The 19,669-nt window shown below is 43.2% G+C and overlaps 1 protein-coding gene across 10 annotated transcripts in view; it reads right to left on the bottom strand.

The window, feature by feature from the left end:
* The window catches only part of tjp1a (tight junction protein 1a), a 100,466-nt gene that overhangs the window by 45,142 nt on the left and 35,655 nt on the right, over positions 1-19,669 (bottom strand). Inside the window, exon 1 of one of the 10 annotated variants that reach the window (XM_053676435.1) lies at positions 12,597-12,989. The exons of 8 other annotated variants lie outside the window; for them this stretch is intronic. In XM_053676435.1, the coding sequence (XP_053532410.1) occupies positions 12,597-12,677 (81 nt within the window). In that variant the 5' untranslated portion in view covers positions 12,678-12,989. Of the gene's footprint in view, positions 1-8,190; positions 8,689-12,596; positions 12,990-19,669 lie in introns of those variants that run through there. One more of the 10 variants, XM_053676437.1, reaches the window with a different exon arrangement.

Here is a 19,669-nt window from a genome sequence, read left to right as displayed (position 1 = left end):
CACTCTGCATTTACGTAAACACACACACACACACACACACACACGCACACGCACCGTGTTACTATCTTTCGAGTGTGCGGTGGCAGGTCAGGGACAATAAGCAGACCCAGAGGCCACAAGAGAGTTTAAACCAGAACTACAGTGACCCAATGAGTAGCCGGAGCCTTATCTACACACACACACACACACACACACACACTTTTCCAGAGGCCAGGAATGTGCTGATAAGCAGCAGCCGAGGCACAGCGTAGGTTTTTTCTCTCTCTCCGATAACAGCCGAGCCGCAGGCCCCGATGCCGAACGCCGCGCTTACGACCATCTTAAAAACCTGCCGTCGTTTATATCGTTTACATACGTGACGATCTTAAACACGATCCTGGGCTTTCAAAACAGGGAGACACACACACACACACGTGGTTTAAGTTGTTAAAACACTGTTGCTAGGCGACCGGGGAAAAGCTACGCGTAGCTGTTAAAAGTCATCGGCTCGAGGGTCGCGATTTGATTCCGTACGCCGGCACGTTTCCTTTTGAAACAGGAAGCGAGTGAGTAACGGCGCGCCCGACTCGACTCGCGAAACAGCCAACAGCGTTCGAGACACAAGACGAGCGGTGAACTCGGAATATCGAGCGACAGAGGAATCCGGATCACACGGCCCCGTCGGTACCGCGGAATTCCCGTCCCGGAATTATAACGCCGCTGTGACGGGAACGACACGAAAGCGAGAGTCCGCCTTTATTCCTCACGCTAACTCTGGGCGGAGGAGAGGCGTGGTCGTTATTTTACCCGTAAAGCTAGATAAATAACTAGCGGGATGCGCAGGGCGTAAAAATAAAGCCGTAAGAGTATTCCCGCGTCGGAATTCCTTACAAGTGGGATGAGAGACACACACGGAAAACCACAATGGTGTTTAAACTGTACAACAATGAGGCCTTTCAGCAGAAGGTCCTGGTGTGGAAAGGGGCGTGTGTGTGAGTGTGTGTGTGTGAGAGAGAGAGAGAGAGGGGGGTCCTACTCTAAAATTCCCAGCCTGATTCATGCCTCCCAAAATCATGCTCTTCCAAAATAAAATCAAGGACACTGTGTAACACTTCCAGGACTGGAAAACAAGCCCCCCCCCCCACCCCACCCCACACACCCCTTTAGCAAACCATCACATGACTCAGCTGAAAGGAATTCCCGAGCTTTCACACGCTGCCGAGGTTTACAACGAGCCGAGCGATTAACGAGCCGTTACTACACGCTGAACAATTCCAGCACTAAAACATCGTCTAATTACCCCCCTGCCCCCTCCCCCCACACACACAAAATTCCAGCAGCCCAGCCAACACTAATAAAGTTAATGTTTATGCTAATGAGTAAAACATGAATAATTCATAAATCCAGGCACCACATGCTTTAAAGCCATTTGTTATTTATTTATTTATTTTCAAATGACGCACAAGTCAAGGTATATATATATATATATATATATATATATATATATATATATATATATATATATATATATATATATATATATATATATATATATATAAACCATTAGCATTAAAACTTTGCTTAAAATATATTACAACATGCAAATGAGGGAATAATGAAATATCTGCGCATCAGCAGGAAGCAGGCCTAGAACTGAGTTTTGTCGTATTAACAATCGATTAACTTTCACGTAACGGTTTATTCGAATACTTAAAAGGCTATGAACGGACACGCGAACGTGACAAACGTGAGTTTATATCTATTTATGGTTAAATGGCACTGTGCCAAATGTGCTAAATGACATTAGCAGTGATGTTCGCAGTGTCAGGTGATCGTTCGTGGTTTTTTTCCCCCCACCATGAGTACGCGACACAAAAAGCTGCGATTTCCTCGACAGCAACAAAGCGACATCTGAAATTAGATTATCTTTTTAAAAATTCTATGCAAATTAGATACTTTGCAGGACGGTAACGGTGACGAACCCAAACGTTTAGCTAAAACGGTTCCACGGACCGATCGGATGTCGCGCGTGGTCCGGCGTTTTCTTCGGTCCCCGAGATCGGCCGTGTACGGCCTCTCGTTGAACGTGCACAGAGACGAGACGCCACGGAGAAATATGAGGCTTTTGGAAGAAAGGTTGGAGCGATCGTTGGCGTCTCTGTGGAGCGAATTTTCCTTTGGGTGAATCGCTAAACCAAATGCGCGGTTACATTTACGTTCTGCGGCTACCATGGCGCTACGCGTGAAACCATAGCGACCGCCGGTCAGCTACGTATAGGACAATCAAGCAGCGCCGAGCGACGTGAGGCGGAAATGACGGCCGCTGATGTGCGCGTGCAGCGAGAGCACGTGAAATTAACGATATGCAGAATGGTATGAACCCGTTTGGTGGGGGGGTTTTTTTTTTTTTAGGAAAAGGGCGATAAATACATCAATAAGCGTTTAAAAAAAAAAAAAACCATTACAGGACACGATAAATCTTTCGGTACGAATCGGAAACATCTATTCGTGGACTGCAAAGGATTTCCTCAGACTCATGAACATGGAGAAACAGCTGTAATAATAATAATAATAATAATAATAATAATAATAATAATAATAATAAACAGTTTATTCAGGTCAAAAACGCTCACGAGGACAAAAGAAGTGATGAATACATAACCAGATGAATGCTTTATGGATCCAGTTCGGAAATCCGGTTCAGTCCAGCAGGTAAACCAAACGCGCAACGCGGCAGAACCCGTAAACACCGGCAGTCGAATACAAGAGAACGCACCTCCATCCCGAAAACAAACAAAACGCACAACGTCGCTGCCGATTCCCATCATTATCGCGTACGGGAATAACACACCGCCACCACAGACGTGACCCGACAATCCCATCCTGCCGGTAATCACTAACATTATCTCTCCGCGCTCCCGATACGAAAATCACACACCGTTATTAAGCAGAACCGTAAACACACGGACGCCGGTAATAACACGCCGGACTGGCACTCGGGAATCACTTCAGACTGTCTGGATGTGGGTTAAATACCGTCTGTGTGGGGTCTGTAATCTCCTCCGGATCATCTCAGGGCTGTATTTACACCGTCACTACTGTGCTACCGCGCTCCTCGAGCCTCAAGAGTCAGCTGTGACGGCACTGAGAGCAGTCATCATCGTAAAAAAAAGTGTCCGAGCGATAGTGGATTTTCACCGACGCCGATAACCGAGCTGGGCGGTACCTACCCGTCCATATCCGATGGACGGGATGAAAACGCGACGCTCGTAAAAAGTACAAACAGAAGAGAACTTCATCGCAAAAAATAAACTGTACTGACTGTACCATGAAATTTCTTTAAAACGAAACAAATCTCTATATATTGACTTTTAATAAATATTAACGTAAATGAAAGATTTACATCCCAAACTGAACCAAACACCAACACGCCAAACAACAGAAAATAGAGGGACTAAAACGGGTCAAAAAACACTTCAAATAACACACCAAAATTCATCCGTGATGGTTTATATTTACAAGTACCCAAATAAATAAACAAACAAACAAACAAATAAATAAATAAAAGGCTGGGCGATATGGCAAAAATACATCACGATACTTGAGGACGTTTATACAATACAGGATGTATAATTTAGCTAACAAAGACTACACAAAACAGCAGTGAATTACATTTAAAAAAAAAAAAATAAAAAAGTGATAAATTGAGTTCGACGATAATCTTCGTCTTTAGGCAAAATAAAGTACAATTTTTTATTTATTTATTTTTTTTAAAAAAGTCAAATCAATGGCATCCATTCAGTGAATTTGTAATTATTAAAAATGTAAAAAAATAAAAGAGAATGTAAACATGTGAACGCTCCGAATCCTGATCGAGCTCGAGTCGATTCAACTGGAACAACTTTTCCAAAAACCTCCAGCGCCACACGCTAAACAAACCTGACTGATCGAACCTTTCCGTAACAAACCCTTCGTTTTTTTTTAGCAGTGGTGCGGTCAGTCACTGGCTGTGAGGATGCTTGGGGGAGTTGCGGAGAACGGGTGGGTAACGAGTGACTGTCTGCACCTTCCCTCTTGGCAGATCGGAGAGAGTCTCGCCGATTTGACCGTACTCGGCCTGACCTGAGAGCGAGCCGGACAGCGAGAGGTTGGGATTGATCTGACGAGAGACTCGATAAACAAACGACTCCATTTTCTCCATGTCCCGCCCGCGGTGTCCTCCTTCTCCATTCCATCAACCAGCGTTATAACGCACATTTATTTCGGCCTAAAAGTAGGGCTGCGGGACTCGAGTACGGTCTCGGGACGTTTTCTTTATTGACTCGGACTCGTCTCGGACCTGCGAATCGGAATCTAACGGCAAGTCGGACGCGACGTGACTGGGCGTCGGGTCGCAACGCGGCTTCCGCAGTTGCACCGCCAGTGCGTAGGGCCAGTCGTGGAGCTGCACCGTCAGGCCCATCACCCCAGAGCAGGCTCTGCCCTCTGCTCACCATGGGAACCGTTGGAGTGTCCTTGGCACAGGGGCACTCGAGCTGCTTTTCTGCATCATCATTTCCAATCTTTACAAAAGCGTCTCGGAGACAGAAGACACGGGACAGGAGACGTACACGACGTATACGTATTCACATCGACATAAACTCGCGTCACACTGAGCACAAAAGCCAAAAAAATGATTCCCTCGCCGCTCCGGACCTATTTAGAGTGTCGATACGTACATTTGCTGGCTTTCGTGTTCCTCTACAAAGGGAGGAAGGGAGGACGACGCCACTGAATACACTCCTCCATATTAAACAGATTCATTTCCATGCAGGTCGCACCACTACATTAATCCACTTGCTGCTTCAAAACACGACTAACGGAGATGACCACGACTCGGACGTGACGGGCGTTCGTTCTGCCGTGTTTACTTACACATACGTGTCCTTTTTCCAGAGAAAACCACACACACACACACACACTTCCTCTACAGCAGGATGCAGGGCACTTTAGATTTAAATAACAATAATAATTTAAAAAGAAAGAAATAAATAAATAAAGAGGACCAGGAGGATTACTTCCCCTGAAATCATCTACTCCTAAAATTAACTGCATCATATCCTGAGTATTAAAAAGATCCTTCTGAGTTAGGTCGTGGGTTCTATAGACCTCTATCTGTTCTACCTATTTTTGGGAGAGATTTGGTGGATTGTGTGTGTGTGTGTGAGACTGATAAGAAAGGCCCGCGACCGAGACGAGCGTGGAATGTGGAGATAAAGTGCCCGAGTAGCTGATCATTAGGAGTGGGACAAGATGGCAAAAAAAAAATGTAATAAAAATCACGATATTTCTACGAATCGCGACACGCATCACAACATAGATGTACAAGTTGTAGTTTTATATTTTTAAAAAATATATACTTTAAAAAAAAATAGTTTGGTGATCACTTATTTGTGTAATCTGAATCACACCGCCTGAAACGGAGAATTTTGTGTCAAGAGTCCGGAAAACGTCTCGCAAGTGCTATTTAACGTCTCGCGCGACGCAACTACTATTTAACGTCTCGCTGAAGGATCCGAGGTTTGTCTCGCCCGATACAAGCTAATCGCGTCGGTAGGTGAAATCCGAGAAGGACGACATGAATCCGGGCAACGATTACGAACCGATTAATAACGGAAACCTACCGAGTTTTAAAAACTAAACCGATAACGGGATAGCGAGACGATTCGCCGGTAACACTTTTAAAAATATGTTTAAAGCGACTCTTCTCTACATCTCGGAACGCTCGCCACAGGCATTAATGATCTTCCAAGCTTCATTTTCCCTCGTAATGTCCGTACACATGCGTCATATAATGTTGAACAAGTCATTTAAAAAGAATAAATAATCCGTGTCACGTTAGTGAAGGCGCTCAATTGGGTCAGGTCAGCCTTAAAGACGTACACACAGCATCCGAAAAGACATCCAATTATTATTATTATTATTATTATTATTATTATTATTATTATTATTGATGTAACTGCAGTGTATGCATAAAAGTTGTAGTAATAAATGTTAAACCTTGAGACTAGTTCTGTCTAACAATCCTGGGTTCAATTTGCGGGTGTGTGTGAATGTTCCTCACATAAGAAGAAGAGCATTTTTTAATTAAAAATGTAATTGTTACTTTTGACCAATAAGCGGCCAGGTCCTGGTCCTGGCATGCCGATCAAGTTTTGTGTCGGTGCACGACGTCGTTGTCGAGACACAGCCATGCCTCCTGTTTGGCGGCTTTGCTGTCAGATTCGTCAGCCCGTGACGGGCAAACCGTTCGGAGCGTTCGATATTATTTGGCAAGGCTTTATGCCGAAGATGACGTGCGCCAAATCTGACGATGATCGGACAAAATTTGTAGGAGGAGTAGCGAAAGGAAAGATAAAAAAAAAAATGGAGTTCTTGAAAAATCCAAGATGGCGGAAAATGTATGTCACTGGGTGTGTAGGAGCCATTTTGTTGTAATACTATGGTTAACCTTTGGGTGGCAGTATAATGAAATGAATAAGTGGGTGCACCTGGGGTTAAAGGAAAGTGTTTCTGGGGCTGCATGAAGCACACAGTTTTGTATTTTTGACTTTTATGTAATGACTTTCCATTAAAGCCAGAGGTGAAATGGGTTCAGACAATGAGCAATGAGGAGAACATTTGCTTTATCGACGCGAGTCGATTACTTGCTAGCTCTCCGAACCCGACTGACCTCTGGCTTTAATGGAAAGTCATCACAGGCTGCATTGAATTCGTCTCGACCCACAGGATCCAGGGACGCTGGTTCAAAAGTTAGGACGATAAATGTACTTCCAAATTAGGCCCACATTTGACCCGACGTTCACACTAGAGCGTTCGCACTTGGCCCAAATTTGGTCAGAATGTTCCTTAGACCTTCCCCAATTTCACAACTTACTGGACGGTTCTATGGGCCGCCGCAGACGTCCAGAAAGAAGAAGAGATAAAACAACAATAGGGTGTCTACACACCTTCTGTGCTTGGCCCCCTAATAACAACAACAACAACAACAACAACAATATAATGCAGAGTACTTACGCAATCAATATAGATTAGTAGTAATAAATAAAACCAACCAACCCCCTGACACTCAGTTCTTATCTAATAAGCTCGGGGTTGAATTTTTGCGGGTTGAGTTTCATCATCCTGAATGTTTTGCTTTCAACAAGAGAAACTGACCAAACCTGAAGAGCAAATCCACACTTCTCCACACGCATATCTCACATTCTCATTTGGTTTGGTTTATAAATCATGGCGGGGGGGGGGGGGGGGTGTCAATTAAAAAAAAAAAAATTATTTTAAGGGGGGCCTCGCGCGTGCTCGCTGCAATCACAACTCTCCGCGTGAACGCGCAGCCGTGCACGCGCACACTTAACTTTTAAACGGTCACTGTGCGTCGAGAGAGAGAAAAAAAACAATTCATTCTACCGAATATATTTTATAATATATAAGGAAATTCTTTCGGAGAGCTGCAGGTTTATAACGCTCTCTCTGATCGAGTTTAACGCTCAATTCGACGAAAAACCAAGTTAATCGGACGTTACGTTGCATTTCATACGTGTTAAATGAGCAAAAGTAGGTTTGTTGTGCATACATGCTAGTACAAACGGGCAAAGATAAACACAGTGAGAAAGTGTTCCTGCTTTCTATTCCTTCCCCACACACACACACACACACACACACACACACTTTTTCCCCTCCTTTGAGCAGTCACTAATTAAGTTTGAACGACCTCCATGGTTAAAAAGTTCACACACACAAGCCGTAATGGAGCATCATTAAGCAATGACACCTTGTTAACCTGTAGCCCAGGGCCACAGACAACAGTGACCCGTGTTAAACTTTTACACACACACACACACACACCATTCACCTTTCCTGATAACCAAAAGCCTAAACAAAAAAAAAAAAAACAACCAAACGAACCACGAAATATTCCAGAAAGTTCCGCGACAAAACATCAACAATCAGCACCGCCGCGGATCTGGCAGAGAAACAAACATGCAGTGTTTAACTTCAGTGTTTAACTTTACACAGATGTGTTCACAGATGTTTACAAGGTTAAAAAGAAAACAAAACGAAAACAAGCATTTCACCATTCCGTGGTGTTCAATCGTGGGAGTATCCCCCATCAAATCGACAAAACACCGACCGACAGGTTGATCCGGACAAGGTGTAAATAATGTGTCCTACCTTATTTGCAGCAGCTTTGGCCGACATTTTGATCCCTTCCTCCCTCCCAGTGAATATATCACTGATAGAAAGCCAGTGATGGCTGGAAAACTTCCTCCAGTTTCCTGTGTCCTGCCCAGCAGCCCTCAGCTCCGGGCAAACTCGTCTTTATTCCTCTGTCCCTTCACCCTTCCGTGGACATGTTAGCGAAACCGAATCGAAATAAATAAATAACCAAAAGTCCAAAGTTCACCATCAGGGGCGGCGCGTTTTTCATAAACACGCAAACTTCTGTACTGCCGTAAGATCACGCTGTACGGGTATTATTAATCCCCTTAAAGGAAAATCAAACACAAAACACAAATCAGCGGTGAATAAACTACAACCCGAGGATGTTTAGGACGCGCAGGAGTGCTGTGTTTGCGAGTGTTTCTCTCCTGAGACTCTCTACACCTCTATCCGTACTCCTCCTCTCTCTCCCTCCCTCACCTCTCCGAGCAACAGCCATGACATGTCTGCCTGCCTGCCTGGAACGGACCGTTCCATTTCACCCGGACACGAGGGGGGAGCTTGGAAATCAGGGCAGCCCTAATCGCTATTTAAACCAATCCCGACGCTCATAAATTGATTATCAGTAGTACAAGTGATGACTGAAATTCGTATCGGCTGAGTAATTATTTTATAAAGATAGATTTTCCTTTCGAAACGATCACCTAGGTAAACACTACAACTCTCTGTATACAAGTCCAGTGGAATGTACCAACACGGGAACGGATGGGATGGAGAATAGCGATGGGAAGAACAAGTTATGGACTCATGCGACATTTCTGCTCGTTTTCGCATTCTAAGCTATATTCTTTACAATCCAGCAACTTCTAGACAATTTGGAGACACCCCATCAACCCCCCCCCCCCCCCCGAACCCCTTGTATATTTTCTCCTCTTTTCTTTTTTTTTCCACATCACACCCAGAACCCAAATCAACTAGTATGTTCAAATGAAATCAACATTTTTCAGTTTCAGATTAAGCAATGGACGACTTTATAAGCCGTTAAGATGCACATTAGTATCAGTAAGGCTTAAAAATATTATTAAGATTTAAACAAGAACACGAAACACTAAAACATGGCAGATTTAAGCAGCGATCCGCGGGGCCCAAGCACCAGGCGTTCATGAGGTGTTGCACGTTTCAGTCCGTACAGGATTTTAATCAGAGGGTTTTTTATTTATTTATTTTGTTATGATTGTTGTGGTCAAAATGCTTAATTTTGATCAGGCTTTCCCCCCCTCTAAAATCTGCGATGCAACATGCAAAGATTTTTGCGCTTTTGTGTGTGTGTGTGTGTGGGACTACTTCAATTGGCGAAATCGCATGTGATTGTTTCGCACGTTCTTTCGCAGAGATGTTTGTTGGTAAATGAGACCTTTTAGCTGTACTCATGTTCCACGCACACGAATCGAAGAAGGCTTTGCCTCAATGCACGTCGCGAAGACGTCAAACGGCGCGTCTCGGTCCGAATCTGCGGAAAACCTGGGGTAATTCTGAAAATTCGCAAGCTCCTCTGAATATCGCGGCGTTTGCTTGATTTTGAGTTCATTTCTGCCATTTTTACCAAACACCTGTACGACGCAGAAACGCAAAAAGTATTTGCAAAGTTGTTCGTGCTATGCTGTAGATGTAAAGACTACAGTTGTGGAAGGTTAAGCACTTAAAACCCAAGCGGAGTTTTGCGGTTTGGCTAGACAGTTGAACGATCTCGATATTTAAGTAGGCGCAATGAAACGGTCCAAATGGCAAATTAGTGTGGCTTTATCGACGGAAAGCCTCATGGTTTGAGATACTGGTGAAAACGTAAAACACTCCACCGTCACCATTACCACCATCACCGAGCCATTTCACCTCTCCATGCACTCCTGGTTAGCAGTAAGGATACTTCAACTGTCTTGTCAGATTTACAGTTTATCCCCGTGGCTCTAGGGCATGTCACTAAATTCTAAACGACCTTTCCCCTATCTACAACGCGGTGAACTTTATATGTATCAAGGCAACATTTACTGTTTAAGGAAAACGATTTGATGTGATGAAGCACTGCATTCTCTCTGATTTTCGGCTTATAACTGACCACACGGGAAACCTAACGGCCCATCGCTGGCTTACAGACTACTTCCTATGGTTTTCCGGACCCCCACCCACAGGATGAAGCGGAGCTCAGAACCTAGCTCGCATTGTTTTAAGCTCAACAACATGGGCCGTGGCTCTGCACTATAAAATGTCATCTCGTATGAGAACGTAACACAAGCAAAGCATAAAATATCACAAGCCTCCGAGGATCACCATCAGTCAGTCAGTCAGCGAGACACTTAAGCTCCTTATACGCTTTTATTATTTGTTCAGCGCACAAAATAATCTCGTTTCCTTTTCACAAACAAATACGGCGTCTCCGGGGTTACAGAAACTGCACAGAGATCTCCAAGATAAGCATGGTGTAAAGGAGGAAAAGATTTCTCTTCTCTTCTCTTCTCTGTGTGTGGCTCTCCAACCTTTGTTGAACAACAAACGTGAAGAGCCCAAAGAAGACGTTGTGTTTCTGAAAACGGTGCACATACGGCTAATACTAAAATGATACAATTCATCAAATCCAGCTATTCTCGTCAGTCTGAACTGAATAAACATTTCAAGGCTGTTTCGGTTGCCCTGAACCTCATGTTCTCTGATTAAAGTCGCAATCTGAGTCGTATTTGATACTCGACCTCAGACGTGCAACGTTAACAAAGATAATCTCTGAAAGCGAGAAGACGAAAAACAAAGACTTAGCTAGGATTTTAGGGGATTTCACATGTCTGACGTATTTGTGGATGGTTAACATAACACGTGTACAGCTGACTATATAACATGTTTATGTTCGTATAAGTTTCGATTCTTTTTTAAATCATATTTTATTGGCTACCAGCTGCTTTGGTGAGAAACATTGTGAACCAATCAGAGACATGCATTTCTGTTTGAAAGACTCCAAGCTCTCGCTATTACTACGGCAGTGGAACGGTCTTGACGGTACGTTATTTACCGTACAGACTACTTTTCGGCTTGAGAGACGGACTTCAGGATGTCACGGACAATCCGCATTGTCCTTACAGAAAGAACACGAGCTCAGCATTCAGCATCTGCTTTTGTGACCACGTGTTCTGTGAGTTCGTAATAAGGCAGGAAGCGGACCCTAAATCAGCACTTCTGGAATAATTCACAGAAACAGGATGAAACGGAGCTCACAGGATGAGGTCAGATACCGTCATCAGGGTCAGAAATGGTGTGTGTGTGTGTGTGTGGGTGGGGGTGTGTGCGCGTGTGTGTGTGTGTGTGAAAAACCATCTTGAATATATTTCACTAATTTTACATTTTAAATGAATCACATTACACAAGCAGATCCTTTTGCTTAATTTTTTGTTTAAAAAAAAAAAAAAATGACGCTTGAAAAGAAAAATTAATAAACCGCTTTTAAGTGAGCGGCGCATTCTTTCTTTCTCCCCTTCCTTACTTTTGCTCTTTTTTAAAACCTCATTCTGTCTTTTTTTCTTTTTTTTTTGGAATTTTCTTTCTTTCTTACTTTCTTTACACTCTTCAAATCTCTTTCTCCTTCCTTTCTTCTTTTTAAGAATTTCTTTCTTTTTTTCATTCTAGCTGTCTGTCCATCTTCCTTTCTTTCAAAATATCTCGTTTCATTCTTTCTTTCTCTTTTCAAAATATCCCTCTTCTTCCTTTTGCCTTTTTAAAATCTTTTTCAAAATTCTTTCTTTCCTTCAAAATGTATTTCTTTCTCTTTCTCTCTTAAAATCTCTTTCTTCTTCCGGTCTCACTTTTAAAAAAAATAATAATAATAAAATAAAAAAATGAAAAAAATCTTGCAATCTCTCTTTCTTACTCTTTTCAAGTTTTTTTTCCTTTTAAAATCTTCATTTTTTTCTACCTTCTTTCTATCGTTCGCTAGCTCCTTGTTAGCAGCTAGCATTATCTAGTTATTATCATGTAATTCCACATAACAATCGAAGGAAAATTAACCTAAAATGCTAATCCTAGAGGTTCACAAACTTTTACCCCTCACAGATATGTACTACTGGATCATTTCCGGACTTGTGTGAAAATCTGATGATGTTTTAGATCATATCTATGCAGAAATGTAGAACATTCTAACGGCTTCGGACTTTAATAATCTTATATAATTAAGAGAAAGGAAAACGAAGAGAGAGTGGTTTGTCAAATAGTTTTAAAAGTAACTAATATTCCACAGATATTTATCATTTCTACAGACAGCTACAGATATTTCAGCTCCATTTGCATTCAAAGTCGAACAGAAACGTCTGACTCCGGGATGCCGGACAGAAACCGTAGGACCGCAGCATCCTTGGCACAAGAAACCGGAATCAGAACTTTACCAGAGAGACGAGGCGCTCTTTCGTCTTCCAGCGCATTTTCCGATCTGCATCCACCAGCGAAGAAATCAGGATGTTCAGCATTTTGCGTCGTGTTTGCTCCCCAAGAAGATTGCGCTCCGGTTAATTCTCTCTCAAGCATCGAAACCCGAGAAATGCCTGTAAACATGGGACGTGATCGGAAAGATGCCTCCAGTCAGTGCTGAGAACAGAGGGACGGAATGACGGAGAGACGGAGCGAGATCCGAGTCAGTGACAACGGAATCTGATCAAAAGCAGCATTGTCCTGTTTCTCAGTAAACAACACACACACACACACACACACACACACACACACTGGGAGTCGAACGTCAGGCCTCGGAGCGCAGGTGTTCTCATGGAAAAGCAGGCACTTGGAAAACAACATCACACACACACACACACACACACACGGAGACAAACAGAGCGTAATGAAGAGTGAAAAGTACAGAGATCACATGATGCCCTCCCCCTCGAGTGCAAACGTTCTTTCTTTCTACTTTTTTCCAAAACAAGAACAAATATTGTGTATTTAATCCAAATCCTGTATTTTTTTTTTTTTTGTGATCATGATTCATTCATCTTCAGTATCCGATTTATCCTGGTCAGGGTTGCCATGTATCCGAAGTCTACCCAGGGAACTCTTAGAGTGAAGCGGGATAACACCTTGGATGGGATGCCAGTCCATCACACACACACACACACACACACACACTCACACAACATTACTTGCTGCACCACCGTGACATTTTTATGATGATACCCTTACAGGATCTTACAGTAATGGCTTCACCGAACAAGTGGCTCTCACCTTTAATAAAGCAGTCATAATAAAGATCATAAAAGAGTCTCACAAGTCCTTACTGCGAAGATTTATTGATTTGATGGAGCGCCTGATTAATTGTTCTCTCGTTTAACTCCCAATAGTGGTGGAACTACTAAACTAATAAAACAGTCCACGTGTTCGGAAATCTTTGACTGCACGTGTATTTAATCCGTTTTTTTTTTTTTTTTTAATGCATGTTGTCCATTAAACGTATTCGATCGTGCTTTCAATATTACATGAACAAACTGCAACACCTTGTTTATTACTAAAGGGTCAATTCTCGCACAGTCAGTACTTGAAGTAAGGATCTGAGCGACTTTGACAAGAACCGAATTGTGATGGATGGACGACTGGGTCAGAGCGTCTGCACGCAACGGCAGGTCTTGTGGGGTGTTCCCGGTATGCAGGGGTTAGTACCTACTACAAGTGGTCCAAGGAAGAACAACCGGAGAACCAGTGACAGGGTCATGGGAGCCCAAGTCTCAGTGATGCGTGTGGTGAGTGAAGGCTAGACTGTCTGATCCGATCCGACAGAAGAGCTACTGTAGCACTAATGGCTGTAAAAGTTAACGCTGGCTGTGATGGAAAGGAGTCAGACCACACAGAGCATCACAGCTTGCTGCGTATGGAGCTGCGTAGCTGCAGACCGGTCAGAGTGCCCATGCTGACCCCCTGTACACCACCGAAAGCTCCTACAGTGGACCTTCAGAACTGGACCATGGAGCGATGGAAGAAAGTGGCCTGGTCTGATAACGGTGGATGGCCGGGTGTGAGTGTGTGTGTGTGTGTGTCGCTTATCTGGGGAAGACATGGCACCAGGATGCACTAGGGGAAGAAAGCGAGCTGGTGGAGGAAGTGTGATGCTCTGGGTAATGTTCTGCTGAGAAACCTTGGGTCCTGGCGTCCATGTGGACGTTACCTTGAGACGTCCCACCTACCTAAACATCATTGTAGACCATGTACACCCCTTCATGGCAACGGTGTTCCCTAACACAGCAGGATAATGCTCCCCGACACACACACACACTATATATATATATATAAATATGTGTGTGTGTGTGCGCGTGTGTTCATGTTACTGTATCATTTCACGTCTTCCTCTGAAAAAAAATTCCATATCTTCATCAGCTAAACACGTATAAAGAAAGGAAATAAACAAACGAAGGCTGCGTGGTGGTTACGGCCGTGGCACAATAAGGCCGTACACGTCAAAGGAAGCGTTTGATTTGGAGCCAGCGTTCGTGGAGATCGCATAGTTGCTGTATGAGGTCAGCGTGTGGAGCCAAGAACGGGAGCGAAAAGCACGACGGAGAACAGTAAACACTCCCAGAGCGGAGATCGGACCGTCTGATTCTGATTAAAGAGGTCAGAGTGAGAGAAATGTCGGAAGGTGTCGATTCATTCCCTAGAAGCTCCGACAGTAGTGCAGCTGCCAATCACAGGTTTCCATCCGTGCTCTCGTTCTAATACGTTACGGTTCCTATAGCGACAGCTTATTCACAGGGACTTGTTTAGCGTTACAGTAACTCCGCTTCGTCACACCGTCCCGTCTTTGATTATTTTTCTTGAACAGCAAGACGTGGAGTGGATTATCCCACACAGCAAAATCACCAGTGTTGAATTCACACCCTGCAGTGTTTATACGAGTCCACTGGAGTCATATAAACACTCTGGGGGTTAATCCAACACTAGGGATTTCACTGTGCACGGACGGACCGAACAAAGAACGGTGCTAGAACTGATCGAAAGGACCGTCGGTCCAAATAACAAGAAACCGGCCTTGAACTATACGCTACACTAACGCTTTGAAGCTAAAGCCAGAGATCACTGAACATGGAAGAACACACAAGCCTGCATCTCCATCTCCACTGATCCTCTTCATCTGCGCTGAATTAAAAGAGCGGGGGGAAAAAAAAAGCCATGGACCTTATCTGCTTTCCAGAAGTTCTTTATTGACTCTGGAAATTCTTGCTTTGGAGCCGCGGCAGGGCTCAGAGCCGTGTTTCCACTGCTAACCACAACCCTCTGGAGGTCAGCGGACCGAGCCAAGTAGGGTGTTTCCTCTCAGTCCACCTAAAGCAAACAAGCCTGCTCACTCGGAGGAGAAATAAGGTGATCGGGACGTGACTAAACGGCTGTGTACAAGGAGTTAAAGGGGAAATAAGTCAAATCTGCAAATGAGTATAGTCCCTAGGTGAGAAATCTCCAACGCAGCGGTGACGGAGCGACTGTCCTTTTTGTGTGCGCGCACGTGACGAGGAGCCGCGATTTCGGCGACGACGTGACAAGCGCCGCGCGAGTTCTCAATTCTATGCAAAATGAGCATGGTGCGATAAAGCGCCAAATCCAAACTCCTTTTTTTGCTTTCATTTCCAACTGCAGTCAGTTTTATTTATTTATTTATTTTTTTCTGCAGCTGCTTGAATTGGCGGAATCGCAGTTGCACGGAATAGTCGTGCGCGGTCTTTCACGGTGATGTTTGTTGGTAAACGAGAACTTTTAGCTGTACCCGTGTCCGACGCACGTGAATCTGGCCGAACGCGAGCCGCGATGAGGTCACGTGACTCGTCTCGAGTAAAAATCGGCGGTGATTTTGACAAATTGTGAGCTCCTCCGCATATTTTCTGACTAAAACGTTAGGGGTGGAACGCTGGAGTAGGAACTAATCCCGAGCTAGCATGCCCGGTCAGGTCTGTGTCCCGTCATCCATCATGAGCTGCAACCGAGGATCATTTGGATGAAAAACAGAGCTCTCTCTTAAAAAGCAGTGACGCTACAGAATAAAAAGAGAAATGCAGGAACATCAGGCTAGTCGTCATCTAGGGTTGAACTGACCAGCCGACTTGACCAACGCTATACAAAAAAAAACAACAGATTTCTATCATTATTATTATTATTATTATTAAAAAAAAACATATTCGTTTCTCATCTCTAACCGTATAAGCGTTAAAGCCGTTACCTAAACCACAGCTCTTGTGGACGGACTTGCTGCTCAAGGGCTACAGGGAAACAACTAATCTACTTCCTAATTTAAATTTCTAATTAACCTTCTGAAGCACCGATTAGCATGAAAGCAGCGCAGATCCTACAGGAGAGAAACTACAGCGGCCATTTTGTGACCTTTCAATCCTCGAGGCTAACTGACGAGCGCTAAAAAAAAAAAAAAAGAATAAATGCTGCGATTCCAGGTTTGTCCTCGACAGCTCGGCTGTGCTCGGGTTGAGCGTCTGGTCACGCGGCGAGTTTGGATTTGTTCCGCACCGTTTTTATAAATTAAAATTAGTGACAAATTTCAGCAGTTTAAAGACAGCAGGAAACAGATAGATAGTCAAACCTTTCTTTGAGGTATTTCTTTGGCCTCGCAAAGTGATTGGCCTGTTTATTTAACATTTATGGAAGGAGTCTCCGGTGTCAGTGCTTTGTAACAGTCAGGAGGTTTTCCCTCACAGGGAAGTCATGGGGAATTTGAGCTTTGTGGTTTCTTGGTAACACGATGGATAAAAAACATTCTTTAATGAATTTTTAAAAAAAAAAAAAAAACAAATTTTATGGCAATTTGTCGTAGTATAAAAGGAATAAAAACACTTCGGTAAGCTACACCACCACGTTGCTGATTATTTTCCTTTAACAACACGTCCCTAATTGTTTAATTCCTGACTCACGCTGCCGGTCGAAAGTTTGCGGACACTCGACCGAAACGTTTCTCACGATGTTAAAAAGCTTTTGATCTGAAGGTGTGAGATTAAACGTGTGAAATCGGTGTCGTAGACAGGAATATAATCGCGTCGACGTGTTCGTTTCTTTCGTTAGAAAACTGACATTTTATTTACAAAAAGCTCGTTTTAAACGGACGGCTCGGAGGGAAATATTCCGAAAAGCAGCCGATGAGAGTCCGGCGTCGGCGTGAACTCCTTTAATACAGTTTAAAAATCATCTCGGGGAAATTCCTCAAGAAATCGGGTGAGAAAACGCCGAGAATACATTTCAGGAAATTCTCGGCGAAAAGCACGTCTGCTTTGAAGAGGCTAAAATACAAAATTATTTAGATTTATTGTGGATTTTTTATCACAACATAATTGCCATAGTTCCATTGGTGTTACTCCAGATGTTTTGATGACTTTATTATTATTCTAAAATGTGGGGAAAATAATAAATATAAAGAACAAGTGTGTTTAACCTTTGACCGGTAGTGTACGTCACGCTCAGAACATCTGTACACCTTGTAATTATATATATATATATATATATATATATATATATATATATATATATATATATATATATATATATATATACATATATATATACATATATATATACATATTATATATATACACATATATATACACACACATATATATATATATATATTATATATATATATATATATATATATATATATATATATATATATTATATATATATATATATATATATATATTCGAAGCACCAACATCTGCCTCACCTGAATCAATCCGGATGAAATCCGCGTTAAAACTCGAATTTTATTAGAGCTGGCCGTACGAAAGCCGAGCTGCACGTGTCGTCTCTAAACGGTCTGTAAAACGCGCTCGTTCGCCGAGCGCCGAGATTCCTTTGTTTTACTCACAATGAATGTGTTAGAAAGCAAAACAATGCTCCACTAATCTCACAGCATCGTTTATTCCATCCAGTGCGGGGGCAGCCATAAATTCTTCATTCCCGAACAATGAGCCCTATTCTCAGACGCAGCACATAACAAGACACCATTAATAGATCAAACTGTGCTGTTGTGATTCGAGTTTGCTGTTCGTCTGATAGACGTTTATTTCTTCATCAGGACGATCATATGACACGACAGGACAGCGTGAGAGCGTTGCCGAGGAAACGCTTCTCGATGATACGCTTTTACTAGCGCCGGGAAGATGGGATCGTTTTACCGACCGGGAGCTTTGAATCTCGTTCTGCAAAACGAACGAAGTCACCGGGTCCGTTTCATTCATTTGCGCAGAATTCAATTAAAAATGTTCCATTTTCAGCAGCGATATTCTCCCAGCACGTCTACTTGTGCAAGAAAATAATGACAGTGCAGCCAGGGAAAACTTATTAGAAACAGAAACGATTAAATTCACAAATTTCCCTCCTTCCTAGTGCGGTTCTGAACGTTCTCGGAGAACGCTCTCTGCGTAAATATCGACATATCTTTTCCCTCCTGGTGAGCGGTGCTCGGTTTTACCAAAAGGTTCATGAGTAAACGTTCACATGAATGCGAAATGAAATAACGTATACGTCTCGCCCTATAGAGCTCGTTACGTCGTCGTGTTTGGTATGCGACTTAGCCCGGAGGTTTTATTTTCTGCGGGATCACTCGCTAATCAACGTGCTATCTGGCTACACGATGTGCTTCCTGGAGAACTGTAGCTTTAAAGTAAGAATTCTTCTTAGAGCTCCTTTTAAAAAAAACACCAGCCTTTGGGATACGCTCTAGAAACAATGGAGACTGAGAACTAAGAAGCTCTGGCGGGGCAGTGTGTTTGCGTTTCTTATCGGCGCTTGTATGTACAGTGGATATTAAAAAAAAACAAAACGTCTACACGCCCCTGTTAAAATGGCAGGTTTTTGATGTCAGAGGTGTTTCCACCTTTATTGTGAAATTGCAACTTATAAAGTCAAGTGAAATACAGTACGAATCATTTTGGGGAAAGCAAACTAAAAACAAACAAACAAACAAATATTCACGATTCCCTCCACCGTGATAAAAGCCTGACTTCTGCCAAGCCTAAAGCACAATGCCGCCGCCACCACCATGCTTCACCGTGGGTGTAGTGTTCTTCTGGTGATGTGGTTCCAAACACATCTTATGGAATTATTATACCTTTAGGAACTGGTCTCATCAGACTATAACACATTTTGCCAAGCGGTTTGTGGTGATTCAGTTGAGCTTGGATGTTTTTCGTGAGAAAGTGCTTCCGTCTAGACGCCCTACCCCAAAGCCCAGACATGTGAAGAGTACGAGAGATTGCTATAGAGAGTAATCAGTACTCGTCAGATATTCCTGCAGCTCCTTTAATGTTGTCGTTGGTCTCTTGGCAGCCTCCCGGGTACGTTTTTATCTTGACCTTTTGTACGTTTTGGAGGGACGTCCTGTTCTACGTGATGTCACCGTAGTGCTCCGTTTTCTCTATTTGTTGATGATGGCCCTCACGGTGTTCCATGTTACATCTAATGTTTTGGAAATTTTCTTGAACCCCTC

This window comes from Ictalurus punctatus, chromosome 27, assembly GCF_001660625.3.
Source record: "Ictalurus punctatus breed USDA103 chromosome 27, Coco_2.0, whole genome shotgun sequence".
NCBI classification, from domain to species: Eukaryota; Metazoa; Chordata; class Actinopteri; order Siluriformes; family Ictaluridae; genus Ictalurus; species Ictalurus punctatus.
The sequence above is the reverse complement of the archived record's forward strand: the minus strand, read 5'-3'. Positions and strand labels throughout refer to the sequence as shown.